Genomic DNA, 20,097 nt, shown 5'->3' with positions numbered 1-20,097 from the left:
TTGAAGGACATAAACGAATTATAGTTTGTTTGGTGAACTTAATTGTCAAAGCTCAAATCAGGCTACTCAGTTGAAAAAAAAAAACACATGGCCTAATTTCACAAAACTAGAGATTTTTCAGTCATTGCTTTAAAATCCGACCTTGTATTTATGAAGCACGTTGCTGCATTCTTCTTTCTTTGTTGCTGACACAACTAAGCCACCAGTAGATCAAAAGAATTTTAATGTCTAGCTCCTTTTAGAGGGACCTAGACCTCTTCCTCCTTCTGACAAGATCTTCTGAATAAACATAGTTGGAGAAAACATGAGAGAAGTGAGTATCTGATGTTTCAGTACTACTCCCAAAGTCAGAGTTCTTCAGGCAAGAACAAAAGCAATGCACAATAGCCCTGCGGATATAACTGTCAAAGATATAGTAAATGAAAGGGTTGACACAACTATTGGCAAAGGCCAAGGGCCCACTCACCTCCATAGCTAGCTTGAGAAAGTGTGAGGTAAAGTGGGGCTCTTGCTCTTGCTTTTGATGCAACCCTAAAATAATGGACAGGAGCTTAAAAGTGTTAAAGGGCAGCCAAGAGAAGACAAAGGCAGCCACCACAATCAAGATGATCTTCATGGATTTCCTCAGTTTTTTGTTATGCTTTCCCGACTGCTGGTAATGGACAAACAACTTCCTCATAATACAACAGTAGCAGGTCAAGATGCTCACCAAAGGAGCAAAAAAGGTGAAAATTAAGGCCACCAGAGCCCAGGTCAGCTTGATGAAAGAAGCCTTCTTCTCTGCGCAGTATGGCTTGCCATCAATAAAAGTGAGCTCTCGGGACAAAAGAATAGGCAACCCCAGAAGGCAGGAGATAATCCAGATACTGACACAGACTTTATAGGCACACTCTCTCCTTCTGAATTTCCTGGATGTGGCTGGAAATATGATGGCCAGGTAGCGATCAACACTCATGCAAGTGAGCAGGAAGACACTGCTGTGCATGTTCACTGAGATCACGTAGGAGCTACCTTTGCACAAGAAAGAGCCTGTTCTCCACTGTCCTACAGATGCTTCTTTGTCCACCCAGAGAGGCAACGTGACCAGGAAAATAAAATCTGAGGCAGCCAGGTTGAAGATGAAGATGTCAATCAGTCTTCCATTGCTCCTTTTGAAATGCAAAGCTCCCATCAAGGCGAGGTTGCCCAACACTCCAACCAGAAACATGGCACCGTAAAGGATGGGAAGCAAGACTGTTGTGTAAGAAACATGGGAGTTGCTCTCAGTTGCAGGATTCTGACTTGTAGTATAGAAATAATCCAAATACCCTGAGGGTTCTTCTGGATCCATTTCGAAAGGTGCCAAGTCAGGTAAGTTTTCTTATTAAGGAAATTTTGGTCTGAATGTTAGAAATTTCAGGGCCACTTCTTTTATATAGTGCTTGTTTCTTGCCCCACCCACCTACAAGAACTCTGAATAAGTATAAAAACAGTTTTTAAAAATTAAGTGCTACCAATTCTTTGAAAGGGCGCACAGAGCATACCACCTGCTTCGTGTGTGCTGTGGTTGTGGTTTGCTTTATTTTTTGTTTGCCTTTAAAACTGAGATATCTCCCCGCCCCTCACTTTTTCCTTTTATTTTCTTCAAGACATTAATTAATTTCTTAACAAGCAATTGAACATAGAATTACCTTTTCTTTTTACTTTACTTTTTACTCTACTTTCTACATTTTTGTTTTTCTGACAGTGAAAAATTAAAGATAGCCTCCATTTCACATAGAGAATGCTCTTTTGAGTTTTAGAATTTAAAGGTGATATGAAGCTGTTTCTTAAAAATTTACACTGTGGTGTTAGATGAAGAAAAATTAGTCTTTCGTAGCCAAAAGGAATTTAATTAATGATTTTGTTTAGAAAAACTGTATTTTTGTGATCCGGTATAATTTGCAAAGGCAAATTTATTGAATTTTCAATATATTATTTTGTAAAACAGACATTTCGTTATTTTTGTAGCGTACAAACAGCAGGGTTTAAAAAAGCCACAAAAAGCTATTTTTACTTTCTTATCTGCAATTGTAATTCAACCAATGAAGTTTTCTTTTGTTACAAAGATATTTACTTGATCTGCATTTATCTCCCTTACTATCACTTAAAAAATGAGTCTTTATTAGATTTTAGGTTCCCTCTCATCTTTCCTTCTTTACACTTGATCTTTGTGAGCGCTTTTTTTAGCCTTGACCTATATGTTTTTCATTAGTACTTCTAAACATTAGTGAACATTAGAATTACTGATCTTGTCACAGATGTACCTATGTTAAATGATGCTATATGAGTTCAATATAAGTACTACAGAAGGATGGTATTTGGTTCAAGCAAAGCATTTAAGCAGACAAAAATAGAAAGGATCTTATCAGATTTTTCCACATATATTCCCCTCTTTTGTTTGGTTTGGATGGTTATTTGGGGAATAATATCCAGGTGTATTCAGGAGCTATTCTTACTCAGTGCTCAGAAGTCACTCCTGTAGGTTTCCTGTAGGGAAACATGGTGCCAATTGAATCTAGTGCACACCAGTGTTTGGAGCTCTTTTCTGTGAATTCCTTTCTATATTAAGAAAACAAGAGTAAAAGTGAACAACTTGTGAAAATGACTCCATTTATTTTCATGTTTTATCCACCGAAGTGACTCATTGTTCTTTCATACTCTTCTTTCATTCATCTCATTTAATCTTCCAAATTACAGTTACAGGTTTATATTATTGTTTGTAGAAGAATTTATACCTGCAGATGACAAAACCATTGTTTAACTTATTTTAGTTCTTTCTTCCGAATCTTTTTATTTTATTTTATTTATTTATTTTTTTTTTTGGTTTTTGGGCCACACCTGGCGGTGCTCAGGGGATACTCCTGGCTGTCTGCTCAGAAATAGCTCCTGGCAGGCACGGGGGACCATGTGGGACACCGGGATTCGAACCAACCACCTTTGGTCCTAGATCGGCTGCTTGCAAGGCAAACGCCGCTGTCCTATCTCTCCGGGCCCTTTCTTCCGAATCTTTAATTTTATTTTACATTAGTATATCAAAAACAACAGCCCTGTCTTTGTGCCCACTCCACCTCTCTTCTTATGTGATTTAATGTCATTTCAGTCCCATGCATGTAAATCTAGGCAAAGAGAGTCATGAATTCTCTAACTGAGGGCAACCTCAGGGAAAAAGTCACATGGGAGAAGATTTATTGACCAAATCTTTATATTCTGTGCCTCTGACTATTCACTAGGGCACAATCTTCAGAAAGGTGAGATATTAATACTTTGAAATTTCTGGGTTAGAAATATTTTCCACTAGTAATACCTAAATATTTAAATCACATCCATTTTGTCAAAAAGTTGAAGTAGTATAATATTTACTTGCAATGATTGATAGAGCTAAACATAATACATGAACACTATATATGTGATAATCATATATATATGCCATGCACCATATAATCATACCAATCATATAAGACATTAAGTGGTCATAATGTGTATTTTTACATGTAAATACATAAAATATGTATGTATACATATAAATGGTTAAAACATGCATGTAAATGGTTATACAAATGAATGTATGCATAAAAGATTATGTATATATGTAATGCATGATTATATCTAGATAAACATATATACTATAAGATTAAAATATTACATTCGCAACCAGAATGTTTTTTGGTATTTGAGAAGATAATATTTTTAGATATATCAAGAGTTCAACACAAAACAATTAAAAAGTTTATGGTCACAAACTATAGAAATAATATAACTATATTTATTTTATAGGCTTTCAGTTTTCTTGTAATAGTAAAATGATTTTGTCTGTTGATGAAGGTTATCTCAAATGAACCCTATTTTCTCAGCCAGCTTTTTATTTGTTTGGGTTTTTACTGGGTGGAACTCATAATCTAATCAGAGCCCAACGTTTAATAGTTGCTCTGGTTATACTCAGGGGACATTTTGTTGCTGGATATTGAAGCTGGGGCTTCAGTTTGCAAAGCATGTGTACCGGTTTTTGATTTATATCTCAAGTACTTCTCAACTTTGAAGCAGCAATAGTTAAAATGACTTGTTTTTGATGTATTTCATAGTTCAGACTTTCAGTAACTTTGGAAGATGGTAACTCATAGTAGAATGCTGAAATATAAGAAAATAAATCAAAGAGGCTAATCATAGATCAATTTATATGGAACTCCATCAGAAACAAATGAAATACTTTAAGTGAAAAGGGAAGTGGAAATAACATAGTACTATATAGTTATAATAGAAAGAGTAAAGCTATTATAAAATCCTTTTTCTAGTTGGCTAGAAAATGTTGAAGAGGTCATAATCAGAAATAAGTTTCATGAAACAGTGATTTTTAAACACTTGGGATATTCTTTATAATAAACTACCAGCAAGCTAACCAACCTCATGTAAACAATAAAATAACCAACCTCAGATGAACCAAAACTCAAAAGCAAAACAGGCTAACAATAAGTATGTGAAAGAGTAGTCTCAATATGGTGACAAAAAATGAGTAGGATGTATATTTTATCATTGAATCACAGCATGCATTGCCACCTATTAAGAACTGTTTTTCTAAACAAACAAAAAAGAAAGCAAAGCAAAACAAAATCAACCATTTCCTTCAGTTTATGGCAAAAACAGTGCCTCCATATCTGTATTCTCTAAGAATTTCTACAATATTGTTTATAAAGAAGTTATTATCTCATTTTACCATTAGGGCTTTGATGTATGAACGCAATGATAATGAACAACTAGAAGACATAGGCAATCACTATTTCTCCACTAGTCTTTAGCATATTGTAACGATCCTATTGTCTTTTTTTAACTTTCAACTCCAATGTTTAATTTGTTTATAGATATGACATTTATAACATTACATAGCTTCCAGGAATTTATCAGCATAAATGTGCATTTGTATATATTACATTAAACATACCTCTAAAAGTCCAACTTTTTCAAAGTCATTATTTTACAGCTGTGGATGCCAGGCCACATTAAAGTTCATTGGAGCACATACTAAACTGAAGTTTTCCGAACTCTCATATTCATTGAATAACACTCATTAGGAGTGACCTCAATAACTTAGAGTTAATAATCATTCAAAGCAATTTTTTTTTGAGGGGAGGACAGCCACTGGTGCTCAAAGCATCCTCCTGGTTCTGTGCTTAGATATCACTTCTGGAAGAACTCATAAAGCAAGAGCCTTTCTCACCATTCTTATAGCTCTAGCCCCCAAAGTGATTTTTTACACATACTGAAGTTTAAAGTTACTGTTTTATTTTATTTTATCTGTTTTTATTTCTGGGGCACATCTGACAGTGTTTAGAAGCTGGCTTTTTTTTTTTTTTATCTTGGGGCAACTCCCAGTGGTGTTTAAGAGACCATATGTGGGACCAAGTATTGAACTAGTTGGCTGTATGCAAGGTAAGTGCCTTAGAGTCTTTACTCTCCAATCCCTATGAGTTAGGTTGTTTTTTTTTTTTTTTTTTGGAGGGGGGGAGAGTATGGAGAGAGGGAGAAGTGAGTTTTTTGGACCACACCCAATAGTGATCAGGGACTTATTCATAACTCTGTGCTCAAGTGTGATCCCTGGACATGCTAGGATCATTGTGGTGCTGGGGGTCAAACCAGGATTAGATGACGGATGAATCCAAGACAAGTTACCTTGAGCATTATCTTTCCAGTCCAACTATTTTAATTTATATTGCTTAAACAAATATATATTTTGCTTTGTTATTGTTTGAATAGCTTCTAAAAATTATTTACCTTTAAAATTAAACTTTTTTGAAATATAGCCAAAGTGCTGTGTTATCAGATTGCATGTAGCCCTTGTCTGATCTTTTTTTTCTTTTTGTCTGTATTCATTTTCTACTCTTACCTTTGTGTACATTTCCTAGACTGGAAGTGAAAATACATGAATTCACATAATATTCCTAAACAGTCTATCTATGATAGACTTATCTTGGAGTTAAACTCGTTTTAATAATAATAACAACAAAATTGAGTCATTAAATTTTAGAGATTGAAGTGGCATTTAAAAATATTTTAGTAGAACAGTTTTACAAATGAGCAAACTTGGATTCTGCCCAAAAGCCAATATAAATTACTTAAAACAAAGTGCAATTGAAATTTCTCATCTTTGGGGCTGGAGCACAGTGGTAGGGCATTTGCCTTGCACAGAGCCAACCTCAGATGGACCCCAGTTTGATTCTCAGCATCCCATATGGTCCTCTGAGCCTGCCAGGAGCGATTTCTGAGCACAGAGCACAGAGCTAGAAGTAACCCCTGGGTGCCACTGGGTGTGACCCAACATCCCCCCAAAAGAAATTTCTCATCCATATGGATCAATTTACCACTCTATTTTTTTTTTTTTTTTTTTTTTGGTTTTTGGGCCACACCCAGTGGTGCTCAGAGGTTACTCCTGGCTGTCTGCTCAGAAATAGCTCCTGGTAGGCATGGGGAACCATATAGGACACCGGGATTCGAACCAACCACCTTTGGTCCTGGATCGGCTGCTTGCAAGGCAAACCCCACTGTGCTATCTCTCTGGGCCCAATTTACCACTCTTAAAAAACATGCACAATTTGATAACTGTTGATAAGAGGAAATAACTATCTTTGCCACATTTTTCTATTTGCCATGTTCTTGATTGAGTTTTTTTGGTTGTTCTTTAGTGAATGGGTATAAGAAAATTAAAACTTTTATGTATGTTTTGAGGATGATTATTTATTGGAACCCAGAAACCCAGAAATTACATATATTTTTATTTTCCTCCCTTCTGCACTCCAACGTTCAAACAAAAAAACATTCAGGACAAAGGGAAGTGAGAAACGCATAATGTAGGCACTTGCCAAACAAGTCTCGAGGTATGTTAAGTAAAGAATAGATATAATGCCTGGGAGTTAGCTCTGAGGACTGCAGAGCATGCTTTACATACTGGAGGCTAGTTTGACCCTACTTGTACTTCACTACTGCTGGGAGTGACACTAAACCCAAGCCAGAGCATTGCTGGGTATGTCCTCCAAACAAACAAAATTTAATTACATTAAATTTCAATAGAATTTGGAATTAAATGAAGTTCTCACACTAAAAGTTTTTCCATAAGCACAAAATGTTAACAAATTCAAATAAATGACTATCTAGATTTTTATCTTTGGGCCTTATTTAAAATGTAGCATAACACCTTTCAAGTAGAAACTAAACATATCCTTAACAAGTTAAGGCAACTATCTAGTTCACTTTTGCTTTTATAATCTCTATAAATCACCTTCATATTTTATTAGAAATATGATAAGCCAACTCCTGTTTCCAAAATGACTTAATAAGGAACAGAGGCATAAAATTAACTTTATTAAATAGTAAGGATTTATTTTACTTACTAACACAACAATCAAATATACATAGACATGAAAAAAAGATCTCCACAATGCATTTGGTAGTTCTGGGATTGGATATGCTGAAACAGTTTTGATCCTCTGTGTTTAGTAGGTGAGGATGTTTACAAGTTCAAGCACGCACTTTCAGATCCATTCTAAACTGATGAGTCAGGTGTGTCTTGTGTTTTCTAGGTTTTCTGCAGACTTCAGAGCTAAAAGAGTACCTTATTTTTTCCCCGTGTCCTTTCCAAAACATCTTCTGAGTAGTAAAGACTTACACAGGCTTTAAATTCAACCAGAGGGGCTCCTGAACAAAGATCTTTTAAGTTCTAAGTGAAGATGCCTGAACTCAAGTGGCAATCTTCCCTAAAAAAAGTGGTCCTTTACTTCATGAATTTGCTAAAGGGAGTAAGAACACCTCCCTCTATAACTAAATTATTTTCAATAAGCTGAGGAGTGAGAGAACTTTTAAAAGTTTTTTATACTGATCCTACTTAAACATTATAGTCACACAATAAATAGTAGGAAATGCTAATAAAAATTATTATCAACTATACCCCAAGCACTGAGTTGGACATTGTATATATATATTGATTCATTTAATCCTCAAGATGATCATTTAGGATATTGCCATCATATATATTTTGAGGCAAACTAAGACTTTAAGAGGTAAAGTGAATTGTTTGTTGCAGAACACATTAGCTTACCCCAGTTTTAAGTTGGAGAAATTGCTTTTCTCCCTGGGCTCAGTTCCCTTATTGGTATATTGAGAAACACGTCTTTCTCTCCCTTTTACCTGGTGCTACACATGTGATTTTACTGGAGAGGTAGTTCTGAAGGTAAGGGATTTCTAATGATGGCCAAAGGATGACATATCCTAATGCGTGCCACTGAAGAGTCAGATTGCACATTAACACCTGTGCATCCCACCAATTTCTTTTTTTTTATATATTTTATTTTTGATCAAAGTGAATTACATATCTCTCATAGTAATATTTTAGGTACATATTAGCATCGAATCAGGAGAATTCCCACCACCGAAGTTGACCTCCCCCGCCCCATTCCCAGTATTCATCCGATACCCCCCTCCTTTACCCTCCGGGCTGCTAGTATAAGTGATCCCCTCTGTATCTAGCTTGTTGTAGGTTGGGTATCGATTCTGTTGTTGTTGGCTTTGGATTTGGTGATTAAGTCTGATCATTTTTATTACTATTTAATGATCATACAGTTATTTGGACTTGGTACCCTCTGTTATTTCCCTCTCAATTTGAGGGCAGAGCAAGATGGTTCCAGTTATGTGGGTCTGCAGAAAAAAAAAAAGAACCAATTTATTTAACAAGGAGAAAGTGTCTCTGACAAAGTTTTTCGTGATCAGCTATTTCACAGGAAAAGACAGTCTGTTTGGTTATTTGGTTATTTTATTATTTTTAATGTACTGTTATGAATAGTTGTTTCTCAACTAAGGTGAAAGAATTTTAACTACATAAACCAAACATAAGGCCTTCAATCTGTCAGAATAATAAAATTTTAATATCAGTTTTGGGCTCCCACGTTTCACCTATGATAGAATTAATTTCTAAGGCATTGGGGTATAAATTAGGATTAGAGAGGTTTGTTCCTTAAGTCTGTTTCTTTGCACATATATGCAAAAACCTCATCATTTGTTGGTAGGCCCTTAAGACCACAATAAAGAGGCCCCCCCCCTCTCTCTTTGGATTTTGGGCCACACTTGGTGACTCTCAGGGGTTACTCTTGGCTATGCTATCAGAAATCAGTCCTGGCTTGGGGGACCATATGGGGCGCTGGGGAATCGAACTGCAGTCTATCCTAGGCTAGTGTGGTCAAGGCAGGTGCCTTACCTCTTGTACCACCACTCCTGCCCCAAGGTCCTTGTCTCTTAATTTTCTTGCAATACTTGAAGCCTCAGAACCATTTTGTTGCCTCTGCCTTAAATAATCACCATAAATCTCCAAGGCAGTTCCTTGATCTTATCTACTTAAGACAATATTTCCCCCAATTCAGTCTTACTACATACATAAATTTTAATTCATGTTTTATGAGATGTTTTGTATATTGACTATAATTAATTCAGTACCTTTTGTCTGTTTTTGTTTGGGTAACCATGACGACTGTGCTAAGGGCTTTTTCCTGCTCTGCACTCAGGCATTACTTCTGGAGGGGCTAAAAGGAACATGCAGTGTTAGGGATTGAATTTGGACTTTCTCTTATGAAAGACACGTGTCCTATTTGCTACAAGTTTCCTTTCTTAATATTAAAAATATTTTTTCATAGTTTTGGTCCAAATTTGGGGTGCAGTGATCTAGGTTACTCCAAACACTGTGCTCTGAGGTCACTTCTGGCCATCTTGAGGAGTTATATACCCATTGATGCTGGAGATCTAATCTGGGCGATGGTGTTCTAGAAAAGCAAGTTCCTTAAGCTGGGGATTATATTTCACCCTGTGTCTATAGCTGTGATTTTATTTTTTATCAAAAGAAAATTTACTACAACTGAAAACTAATTAGTCATAAAGATGATTAAATTGTAAACATAAATTACATGAAAAGCAATTAATATATACACTCTAGATTAATATTTCCCAAATATCTGATAATAGTTGAAATAATTTTGGGAATATCTCTTCTAGATATTGCTTGAAAGCCACATTTTTGTTAAAAGTCGAGAATTGAATCCAGAAAGATTCTCTTCTCCAATGGGCGTGAGGGTGGGTATGAGTAACTACATCCAGTTAATATTTCAAAATTCACATATTTCACAGATACAGAGATGTGTGAAAGGCCAGTTACATACAGGGCTCATAGAAATACGACATAAATACGCTATAAATGACAATAAAAAGACTAGCAATGACCTTCTATCAAAAGACAGATTGCCTTCATTTGAGGGGGACCTTCTCCCATTCCCTCCTAAAAATTCCAGAAGAACCCATCATCCCCAAACATCCTATGGGAGCGCGGGGGGAGGGGGGAACTTTCCCTAAAAACCGAACTACAACCCCCACAATGCACCGCGTCGGGATGAGGGAGGCGGGGCCAGGCATATGCCTTCCTCCACCTCTCGCCGCCGTCTCCCTCCGGCCTTTCCTACAACTCCCACAACCCCCTTCGGCTCCGCGCCTCTGGCCGGGCCGGGCCTGAGGTGGAGGCGGAGGCGGAGGCGCGGGAGTTATGGAGGGGGCGGGCTCTGCAGGGAAGTGCGTCAGAGGAGGCGCGGGGAGAGCAGGGTGCAGTGGTCAGAGCTGGAGGGAGAAGCTGTGGGAGCAAGAGGATGGGCGGTGAGTGCGGGAGTGAGTGGATTGGCGTGGATGGCGGGCACCACAGGGGTATCCCTCACACCCCTACCCCGGGGCTGGGCGGGTGGAGTCTGGCCGGAAGTCGGGGGCTTCATATATGGGGCGGGGCCTGCTCGGGCACCTGGGCCTTGGCGCCCCCCCTCCCCGGAGTGCCTCCGACCTCTCCGCTGACCCCGTCTGGAGTCTGGCCTGAGCGCTGCCCCGCCCCGCCCCGCCCGCGTTGGCCCGGGACCTTTTTTTTTTTTTTAAGGTCGTCCGTGAGTCGTTCGGATGGGAGAGGAGCTGTACAGCCCCAACTTCGGGAGTGAAGGCTCCTGATCCGTGCCAATGGCCCGGATCTGTGTCCTGACTCACTTCCCATCTTAAACCAACAACTCAGCCGCCCTGTTGGTTGGTGAACCTGTTTTGGCTGAGCCTTTGCAAAGTGTTTTTTTTTGGTATGTGTGAGTGTGTGTGCGGTCATGGTGGGTCGGTCTCCACTTGCCTTGCAGACTTTGACTCAGCGTGATAGATCTTCCTAGGACTCATTTTTGTCCTGCGGCCATTGACGACTGCCACCGAGCCAGTCCACGCCTGGAGTGTTGAGTGTTGTTTGTTTGTTTTTTTTTTTAACTAAGGTGGTGGTTGTAGTTTTCTTTCTTTCTTTCTTTCTTTCTTTCTTTCTTTCTTTCTTTCTTTCTTTCTTTCTTTCTTTCTTTCTTTCTTTCTTTCTTTCTTTCTTTCTTTTTCTTTCATTTCTTTGTTTTTCTTTCATTTCTTTCTTTCTTTCTTTCTTTCTTTCTTTCTTTCTTTTTCTTTCATTTCTTTCTTTCTTTCATTCTTCTTTTTCTTTCATTTCTTTCTTCTTTCATTCTTCTCTTTCTTTCTTTCTTTCTTTCTTTCTTTCTTTCTTTCTTTCTTTCTTTCTTTCTTTCTTTCTTTCTTTCTTTCTTTCTTTCTTTCTTTCTTTCTTTCCTCACCTTCTCTCTATCTCCTCCCTCCCTCCCTTCCTCCCTCCCTCCCTTCCTTCTTTCCTTCCTTCCTCCTTCCCTTTCTTCCTTCCCTTCCTTCCTTCCTTCCTTCCTTCCTTCCTTCCTTCCTTCCTTCCTTCCTTTCTTCCTTCCTTCCTTCCTTCCTCCCTCCCTTCCTTCCTTCCTCCCTCCCCTTCTCTATCTCCTTCCTTCCTCCCTTCCCTTCCTCCCTCCCTCCCTCCCTCCCTCCCTTCCTTCCTTCCTTCCTTCCTTCCTTCCTTCCTTCCTTCCTTCCTTCCTTCCTTCCTTCCTTCCTTCCTTCCTCCCCTTCTCTCTATCTCCTTCCTTCCTTCCTTCCTTCCTTCCTTCCTTCCTTCCTTCCTTCCTTCCTTCCTTCCTCCCTTCCTTCCTCTCCTCCTTCCTTTCTTCCTTCCCTCCCTCCCTGTCTTTTTTTATGGGGTGAGGGGTTCTCTAATACTCCAGAGTTTTCTTTGCGGTTGTGGAGGGAACTTAGAAGTTTGCAGTTTAAGAGGTTCCAAAGTAAGAAGGAAAAGGGGTGTCATTTGGCTTTAATGACTTTTGAGTGCAGATTGCTAACTTGTTAGGCATTATTATAGGTTGTATTTCTCTCTTTAGCCTGCTGCCCCTGATCCGCCCTTAACCTGGGAATTAACACAAACCTTCTTAATTTGGTTCCTAATAGCTCCTGACTCTTAACCTGACATTCTAGGAGATTAAGAGTTCAGGAGGTGGATTTGCCCTATTTTCTAAGCCTTTTTTTCTTTTTTCACACATCGAAACCCGGAACACTTAATACTGCCCTATAGTTTGCGTGAAGATTCCTTCTGCGATTAAAAAATCGATGCACGACTTACAGCTGACTCTGGGCATGTCTATTGTTTGTACCTGTAATGTGTATGTCCATTTCAGTGTTGTCTGTTTTAGTGTGCAGGTGATAGACTAGAGAACAAGACCTCTGTCTCCGTAGCATCCTGGGTATGTGAGCATGCAATGAGTACTTTGATGATAATAAGTTTGTTTTGAACTTATTTCTGTACGAAGATGTGCTTGCCTTCCCCTCCCCTCCTTATTAGACCTTACTTTAAAGAGCCAAGGGTGGGGGAACAACTGGTGACTTGTTTTCTTTCAAAATAATCTTTGCTTTGAAGCCTAACTTGCTTTCTTTCTTTGACTTTTAAACAGAGCAGTCTGAATGCCAGAATGGATAACCGTTTTGCGACCGCGTTTGTAATTGCTTGTGTCCTTAGCCTCATATCCACCATCTACATGGCAGCCTCCATTGGCACAGACTTCTGGTATGAATATCGAAGTCCAGTTCAGGATAATTTCAGCGAATTGAACAAAAGCCTTTGGGATGACTTTGACAGTGACGAGACAGATGAAAAGACTTACAACGATGCACTTTTCCTATGTAATGGCACTCTGGGATTGTGGAGACGCTGCATTACTAGACCCGACCATGCAGGTTGGTATGGCCCATCTTTACAAAGGACAGTTACCTCTCTTAAGTTCTCAGTCCTTTATTGACTCAATAATAAAGTGACTGGATGAAGTCCCAGTTATGTAGAAATGCGCGTATGGATGCTCTTCAACTCCATTAATTATCTACCATGGCACTCATTTAAGATCTTCGATTTGGATGAATAATTAACATGCAGGAACTATTTTAAGTCTTTGTACTTATTTACCTACTCATTAACTTATTTTTATTAATCTGAGCACATTGTGAGAAGATAATTGGAAAAATATATTGGAAAACTTTAAATGGTAAAAGAAATAATACTGAGCCAAGTGATAGCACAGTGGGAGGGCATTTGCCTTGCAGGCGGCTGATCCAGGATGGACGTGGGTTCGTTCCCTGGTATCTCATATGGTCCCCCGAGCCAGGGGCGTTTTCTGAACGCAGAGTCAGGAGTAACTACCCCTGAGCATCCTTGGGTGTGGTCCAAAAATAAAAATAAATAAAAGGAATAATACTCAAAATCAAGTACAATACATGAATTGACAACCCTTTTATGTATTAGGTGTTTATCACTTGGCCCTAGATCTTTGGAGATATAATTTAACCAGCTTTGAATTTAAATCTAGGCGTCTTACAGAGTTTGTAGTTTAATAAAAAGCAGCACAGAAGTAAAACCTAAGAAATTATATCATGTTTATCTTAAATTTTATCTTGAATATTAAATTGTCTTTTTTTTTTTTTTTTTTTTTGCTTTTTGGGCCACACCCAGTGACGCTCAGGGGTTACTCCTGGCTATGTGCTCAAAAATTGCTCCTGGCTTGGGGCACCATATGGGGCACTGGGGGATCAAACCTTGGTCCATCTTAGGTTAGCGCATGCAAGGCAAATATCCTACTGCTTGTGCCACCACTCTGGCCCCGTCATGTTTATTTTTCATACTACAAATAAATTCTTTTAGTTATATAAATGGAAGCAATACTTTGTAGGAAAAACTTTCCAGTTTGTTTTCTTTATGCTTATTTCTTTTTACCTCTTACTGGGAAACATTGCCTTTAGTTATAGCACATCCGGGTGTATTATCATGTAGTACAAAGATGACAGTTATAATTTTTTATGGAGAAAATAATATAGTTTAGATAGATGAAAATATTGATGAAATTCATTCTAAGATGTTCAGTTCTATTTATTAAAGCATAGGAGTATTTGATATTTGAATTTTACCAATCATTTATCACCCAAGAAGTAATTTCAAGATGACACGTGTTATGAAAATTTAAGTAAGATACAGGGGATTCATAAATGCATAGGGAAGGGGAGATGTTCTTAAGCATAATAAGGTTATTTATATTAATTATGGTAGATTTCAGTAGGAGGTTACCACTTGCTGAATAAAGACTTGATTTAGGTGAAGGAATTGGCCATATGGGTAGTTGGTAGAGGCAGGGAAAATCAATTTAGATTAGGAGGAATAGCTGCTGCAAAGGTCCTGTGGAAGGGGCATGCCTAAAATATTCAAGGACTAGTATTTAAATTCCCTGGGTTGAAATGGAGGGAAGAAGGAAAGTGCTTTAATTCTTTAATTACTCTGGGAGTAGGACACATGATGGCCTTATTCTCCTGCAACGGTGAGTTCTTTGATTTTTATCCAAAATGAGATAGTCTGGAGTGGGTGAGGTTTGGGGGGGGCCTTGTAGAAGAGCACCTGTCTGATTAGTCTGATATGTATATTGATGTATTGAAACTGACTAAAGTGAAAGCCTGGACACTAGTCTATTATGGTGCTATTGTGTTAATTCAGGTGAGAGTTTGGTGTTTTGTTTTGTTTTGTTTTTTTTTGACTTAGACCAAAGTGATAGCATTGAGCATTTTGAAGGTAGATTCTCTTAGATTTCCTAGTGAATGCATGTGAACAAGAGTGACTTTAATACTCATGGCCTGAATAATTAGAGGATAGCATTGTTATTACCCGAAATGGAGAAATCATTCTTTTTCTTTTTGTCTCCTCTTCCTCCTCCTTACATATATATTCTCATTCATTTTACTTACTTGTTTTCTTTCTTTGTGCCTATCTTAAGCCCACCATTTATAACCACTTATATCCATTGAACATTAATGAACTCTGCATGCTACTCAGGGCTGAAAAGTTTGCTGACTCTTCTAAAAACATTCTTATATGTCATTTTATATTTTAGAGAATAATTACAGACAGATCTTTATTGAATGTTTTTTTTTAAAACAATAAATCATTATTTTTGTTTCAGATTCACTCAATATGGTCACAAAATGCACTAGTTTCACACTGAATGAGCAGTTTATGGAGAAGTTTGTTTATCCTGGAGACCATAACAGTGGGATCGATCTGCTGCGGACCTGTGAGTACTTGGATCCAAGCAGAACATTTAGAAAGAAAGGGGAAATAATTTAAAGATTTTTCTTTTTTTTTTTCTTCATTTTTTGGGCCACACCTGGTGACGCTCAGGGATTATTCCTGCCTATGTCCTCAGAAATCTTTCCTGGCTTTGGACCATATGGGATGCTGGGGGATCAAACCGTGGTCTTTCCCACAGTCTGTCCTAGGCTAGCGCCAGCAAGGTGGATAGAAGCCTTACCTCTTGTGCCATTGCTCTGGCCCCCAAAAGATTTTTTTTTTTAATTAAAAAAATTGCCTTGCAAGCAGCCGATTCAGGACCTAAGGTGGTTGGTTCGAATCCCAGTGTCCCATATGGTCCCCCGTGCCTGCCAGAAGCTATTTCTGAGCAGATAGCCAGGAGTAACCCCTGAGCACAACAGAGTTTGGCCCAAAAAGCAAAAAAAAAAAAAAAGTGGGCTTCTGTCTTTCTATGGTTAGGAAGACTGTTCAGTGTCAGGGATCAAATCTGCCTCTCAGATCCACAGCATGCCCTCTAGCCCTTTGAGCCATCATCAAAAGGATGTAATTTCTTTCACCTTGTGTGGAATTTTTTTTTGGAATAAGATAGTATATCTTGAGTTGAGATCCCTAAATGTGTTCTAGTGAACTTCATTGTTCACTATTATGTTTATTTTAGAGGGTAGATCTATACCAAATTGCAAATAAGAAATTCAGAAACAGCTAATGCATTATATGAGAAAATCTTAGCCTCCCCTAAAGTTTCTATTAATGGGCCCATTAAATAAAGAGTAAATTTAATAGGGGTAAGTACTAAATTCCTTTACATGAGTTAAATACTTCAGCAACCTGAATTGATAAAGGGGAAATATGGAAAAAAAATACTTGACTGCAAACTGATTCAGCTGATTCCCAGGTCTGCCAAAAAGTTGGCCGTTCATTTGTAGGTATCATTAAAAGAAATAAATATGTTAAGAACAAATGAAAGTTTTTATTTGAAGAATTCTCCTCAGGGAAGATCAGGCCTCCCTGAAAATACTCAGATTTATTTTAAGTTTTAAGGTTACAGAGACTTGCTGCAGCATGTCTGGAAAAATAATCATGCCATGCAAGAAAATAGTGAATAAATGGCAGGTATTCAGGTATTTAGTTTTAAAATTGCAAATGTGTAGGAGGCAATGTATTACTAAAAGTTTGAAAAGAAGTTAAAAGTTAAGTTTAAAAAGAAAGATTTATATATTTATGAAAGTAACACCAGCAATTTAAGTTAATAACACTAGGGCTGGAGAGATAGCTTAGTTGGTAAGGCACTTGTCTTACACATGGTTGACCCAGGTTCAATTCTTGATGCCCTCTCTGGTTCCCTGCCAGGAGTGATCCTTTAATGCAGAGCCAGGAGTGACCATGAATGACTGAAAAACTTAAAAACAATGATTTAAAAAAAACTCAGAATGATATATGCACTAAACTATCATTCACCATATTGTAAATCACAGTACTTCAGTAAAAATTGGGGGAGATTGTATTTGGCTGAAGGTCCTGGACAGGGCCAGCATATTATTCTGAGGCCCTTGCATCGAATTTTTGGCCCAGAGAATTGCCATGGTGAGTCCCCGAGGCTTCCTGAGTATACACGGGAAGCACAACACCCAAACTTTGGTATTTGGTTTAGTAAACAGTAATGATTGCTTTGAATTTAAGTTGAATTAGGATGCTTTTTAAAATCATACAATTCCCATATTGTGGGAAAAACTTTTGGAAATCGCAGTAACATTTTCTTTTCTCTCTTCTTTTTTAAAATCAGATCTTTGGCGGTGCCAGTTTCTTTTACCTTTTGTTAGTCTAGGTTTGATGTTCTTTGGGGCTTTGATTGGACTTTGTGCTTGCATCTGCAGAAGCTTGTATCCTGCTATTGCCACAGGCATTCTTCATCTTCTTGCTGGTGAGTTCTTATCTCAGCGGAATATTTTTCTGTTTTCTTTAAGGACCAGTGAATTGATTCTTATCTATTCACAGGTTATTTCCTTGTGATGAGCAAAAATGTAAACAGCTCATACCACTTTTGTTTTGTCCTGTTTTTCAAACTTTACCCTCAGGTCTTTGTACACTGGGCTCAGTCAGTTGTTATGTTGCTGGAATTGAGCTTCTCCACCAGAAACTAAGGCTGCCGGATGATGTGTCTGGAGAATTTGGATGGTCCTTCTGTCTGGCCTGTGTGTCAGCTCCTTTACAGTTTATGGCATCTGCTCTCTTCATCTGGGCCGCTCATACCAACCGGAAAGAGTACACGTTAATGAAGGCCTATCGTGTGGCATGAGAAGGAAGCCGCTTACTTTAAAATTGCCAGTTTTATTTTTTTTTAATATCAATGTTTTCCCTTATCACCCTCCCAAGTTGTTCTTCAAACTTTGTGAGTAAACCATTTTATCCTGAAAAAAAAAATCCATTTAATTTATATACATCCAGTCTCCTGTTAACAAGACTAAAATTTACATGGATAAATCTGAGTGATTTCATTTTACAAACTGAGCTTGGTTTAGTCTAGACTGAAAGAAATAAGAAGACACTTGACACACTGGTGGAAGAAAATTGCTACTGGAAATGGAGCCAAAAGTTTTCTTGATCTCTTGTGAAGACTTTTCACTAATGTAATTGTATCTGTTTAACTGGGAACATTTGTTTCTTTGGAAAACTCTCATGGTCATCAAAACTTTATGCTCACTTCACTATTACTGATAGCCACAGCTATTCTGTTTTCAAAGACTACAGCTGTATAAAATAAGGACATTATCTAAGATTCTTTTTCATAAGTATTCACTTATAGCTTCATCAGAAGTGGAATACACTGACTATAAGAAAGGGAATGACACACAGTGATTAATTGCAATTCTGATTTTGTCATTGAATGAATTTCAGTTCAACCAGACAAGAGAATTAACTTTACTTCACTTTTCTTTAAAGCTCCATTTTTGTTGGATTTTTGGTACCTCAAACTAATTTTTTTTTCTCCATTCCTCTTTAAGTTCTGTGCTTATTAAGAGTACTTCTCCATCCCACCCCTACCCCTTTCTAACAGTATATTGGATCACAGAGTAATTCTCCAATTGTTGTCCATTCTAGCTATGTACCACAAAAAAAAAAAAAAAAAGTTCCATCATAATGACCCTCCAGAGCTAGGAAAACTACCACAAGATTAAAGCTTTGGCTGGTCAGTGATTTTCAGCTATGGTCTTTATTTCTTGTGGTGAAATGATGTGCCTTTCCTTGCCTGACTCCATTCCTGATGTATATCAAGGTTATTTAATGTCTTCTAATTCAGTCATTTTTTATAAACATGTCTATAAACATCGAACTTTTAAGAAATCTTATTTATTTATTCCATTACTATAGCCCTTACAGATTTTAAAACAATGTAACTAGTAGTTTCTTACACTGTCCTAAATCTGTTTTTTTTTTTAAAAAAAAAAATAAAAAAATGAAAAGAGATGTCTTGTTTCTTGAATGCTTGAGTTGATTTATATTTTAGTACATTAGGATAAAGAAATACAGAATTCTGAATGGTAGTATTTTCTTTATTCTGTGAAAAAAGTTTTTGTTGCATAAGCCTATCTTTATGTTTAGAGTTGGATCTCGGGGACTCTTTACCTCCAGTAGAAAATGAGACTAAACATTTTAGAGAGTTTTAATATACCATACATGTTGTGCTTAATTTTTCATGAAGTCCTTTATTGATCAGACATTTGTGTTCCACATTAAAGAAATAATCATGTCAGTCAGCTTCCGAGTAGCACAAAGCCAATATTATTCCCAACATTTTATTGCTAATAAAATGGATAGCTGTTTAGTTTTCAATCATTTTTTTTTTTGATTTTTCGGGCCACACCCTTTTGATGCTCAGGGGTTACTCCTGACTAAGTGCTCAGAAACTGCCCCTGGCTTGGGGGGACCATATGGGACACCGGGAGATCAAACCACAGTCCTTCCTTGGCTAGCGCTTGCAATGCAGACAGATACCTCACCTCTAGCGGCACCTCACGGGCCTCAGTTTTCAACCATTTTTTAAAATTAGTTTATTTTAAAACCATGTATTACATAGTTGTTAATACTAGCCTTGGATGCATTTAAGGTGTGGGTTGCTTTGTATTTTATTTTCTCAAAGAAGGTAAATTTCGGGGTCCCCATCAATTTTTTTTCTGAAAAGGTGAGAGGTCAAAACAAGTTTATGACCCTTTGAAATAACCCAAAATTCAGTTTAAAATGTGCCATTTTAATCCCCCAAAATAAATTATATTTAGATTTATTTTAGGATATAAAGTTTATGGCAATTTAAGAAATATATTTTAAAATCTTTATTTTATGTTTTCTAACCTTATTCAATGATGTGTGAGTAATTATCTGATATATCTTTTCAAGTAAGATATTTCCATTTTTCTTTGGGATAATTTAAAAAAAGGATGATAGAATAAAAAAGGCAGAATAATTTTAGTAGAAACTATGTGTTTAAATGTTACTGGCTACTTAGCCATGATATGCTAGCATTTTGAATTTAATAATTTAGTAGTAGAGTGTTCAAAGCTTATTTGAAGATA

The 20,097-nt window shown here is 37.5% G+C and overlaps 2 protein-coding genes across 5 annotated transcripts; one reads left to right on the top strand and one right to left on the bottom strand.

Moving 5' to 3' along the window:
- Positions 1 to 238: 238 nt before the first annotated feature.
- GPR15 (G protein-coupled receptor 15) lies at positions 239 to 1,330 on the bottom strand. The gene has a single exon (XM_049785656.1). The coding sequence runs from the start codon at positions 1,328 to 1,330 to the stop codon at positions 239 to 241; it is 1,092 nt and encodes a 363-aa protein (XP_049641613.1).
- Positions 1,331 to 10,605: 9,275 nt separating this feature from the next.
- CLDND1 (claudin domain containing 1) lies at positions 10,606 to 19,010 on the top strand. 4 transcript variants are annotated; one of them, XM_049785668.1, is made up of 6 exons: positions 10,606 to 10,689; positions 12,603 to 12,653; positions 12,861 to 13,143; positions 15,402 to 15,512; positions 17,313 to 17,450; positions 17,605 to 19,010. In XM_049785668.1, exons 3-6 carry the CDS (start codon positions 12,879 to 12,881, stop codon positions 17,823 to 17,825), a joined length of 735 nt encoding a protein of 244 aa, XP_049641625.1. In that variant the 5' UTR covers positions 10,606 to 10,689; positions 12,603 to 12,653; positions 12,861 to 12,878; the 3' UTR covers positions 17,826 to 19,010. The 4 variants fall into 4 exon arrangements, with proteins under 4 accessions (XP_049641625.1, XP_049641623.1, XP_049641622.1 ...); XM_049785665.1 differs by having other exon boundaries at positions 10,634 to 10,689; positions 12,610 to 12,653; XM_049785667.1 differs by having other exon boundaries at positions 10,655 to 10,689; positions 12,588 to 12,653.
- Positions 19,011 to 20,097: the final 1,087 nt, after the last annotated feature.

This window comes from Suncus etruscus, chromosome 13 (genome assembly GCF_024139225.1).
Source record: "Suncus etruscus isolate mSunEtr1 chromosome 13, mSunEtr1.pri.cur, whole genome shotgun sequence".
NCBI classification, from domain to species: domain Eukaryota; kingdom Metazoa; phylum Chordata; class Mammalia; order Eulipotyphla; family Soricidae; genus Suncus; species Suncus etruscus.
The sequence above is the reverse complement of the archived record's forward strand: the minus strand, read 5'-3'. Positions and strand labels throughout refer to the sequence as shown.

What these genes read in the sequence shown, in the direction of transcription:
- GPR15 (XM_049785656.1), bottom strand. Translation starts at nt 1,330, where the DNA reads ATGGATCCAGAAGAACCCTCAGGGTATTTGGATTATTTCTATACTACA.
- CLDND1 (XM_049785665.1), top strand. An exon ending in GATCGATCTGCTGCGGACCT is followed by an intron (nt 15,513 to 17,312) that starts GTGAGTACTTGG and finishes TTTTAAAATCAG; the next exon opens with ATCTTTGGCGGTGCCAGTTT. An exon ending in CATTCTTCATCTTCTTGCTG is followed by an intron (nt 17,451 to 17,604) that starts GTGAGTTCTTAT and finishes CTTTACCCTCAG; the next exon opens with GTCTTTGTACACTGGGCTCA.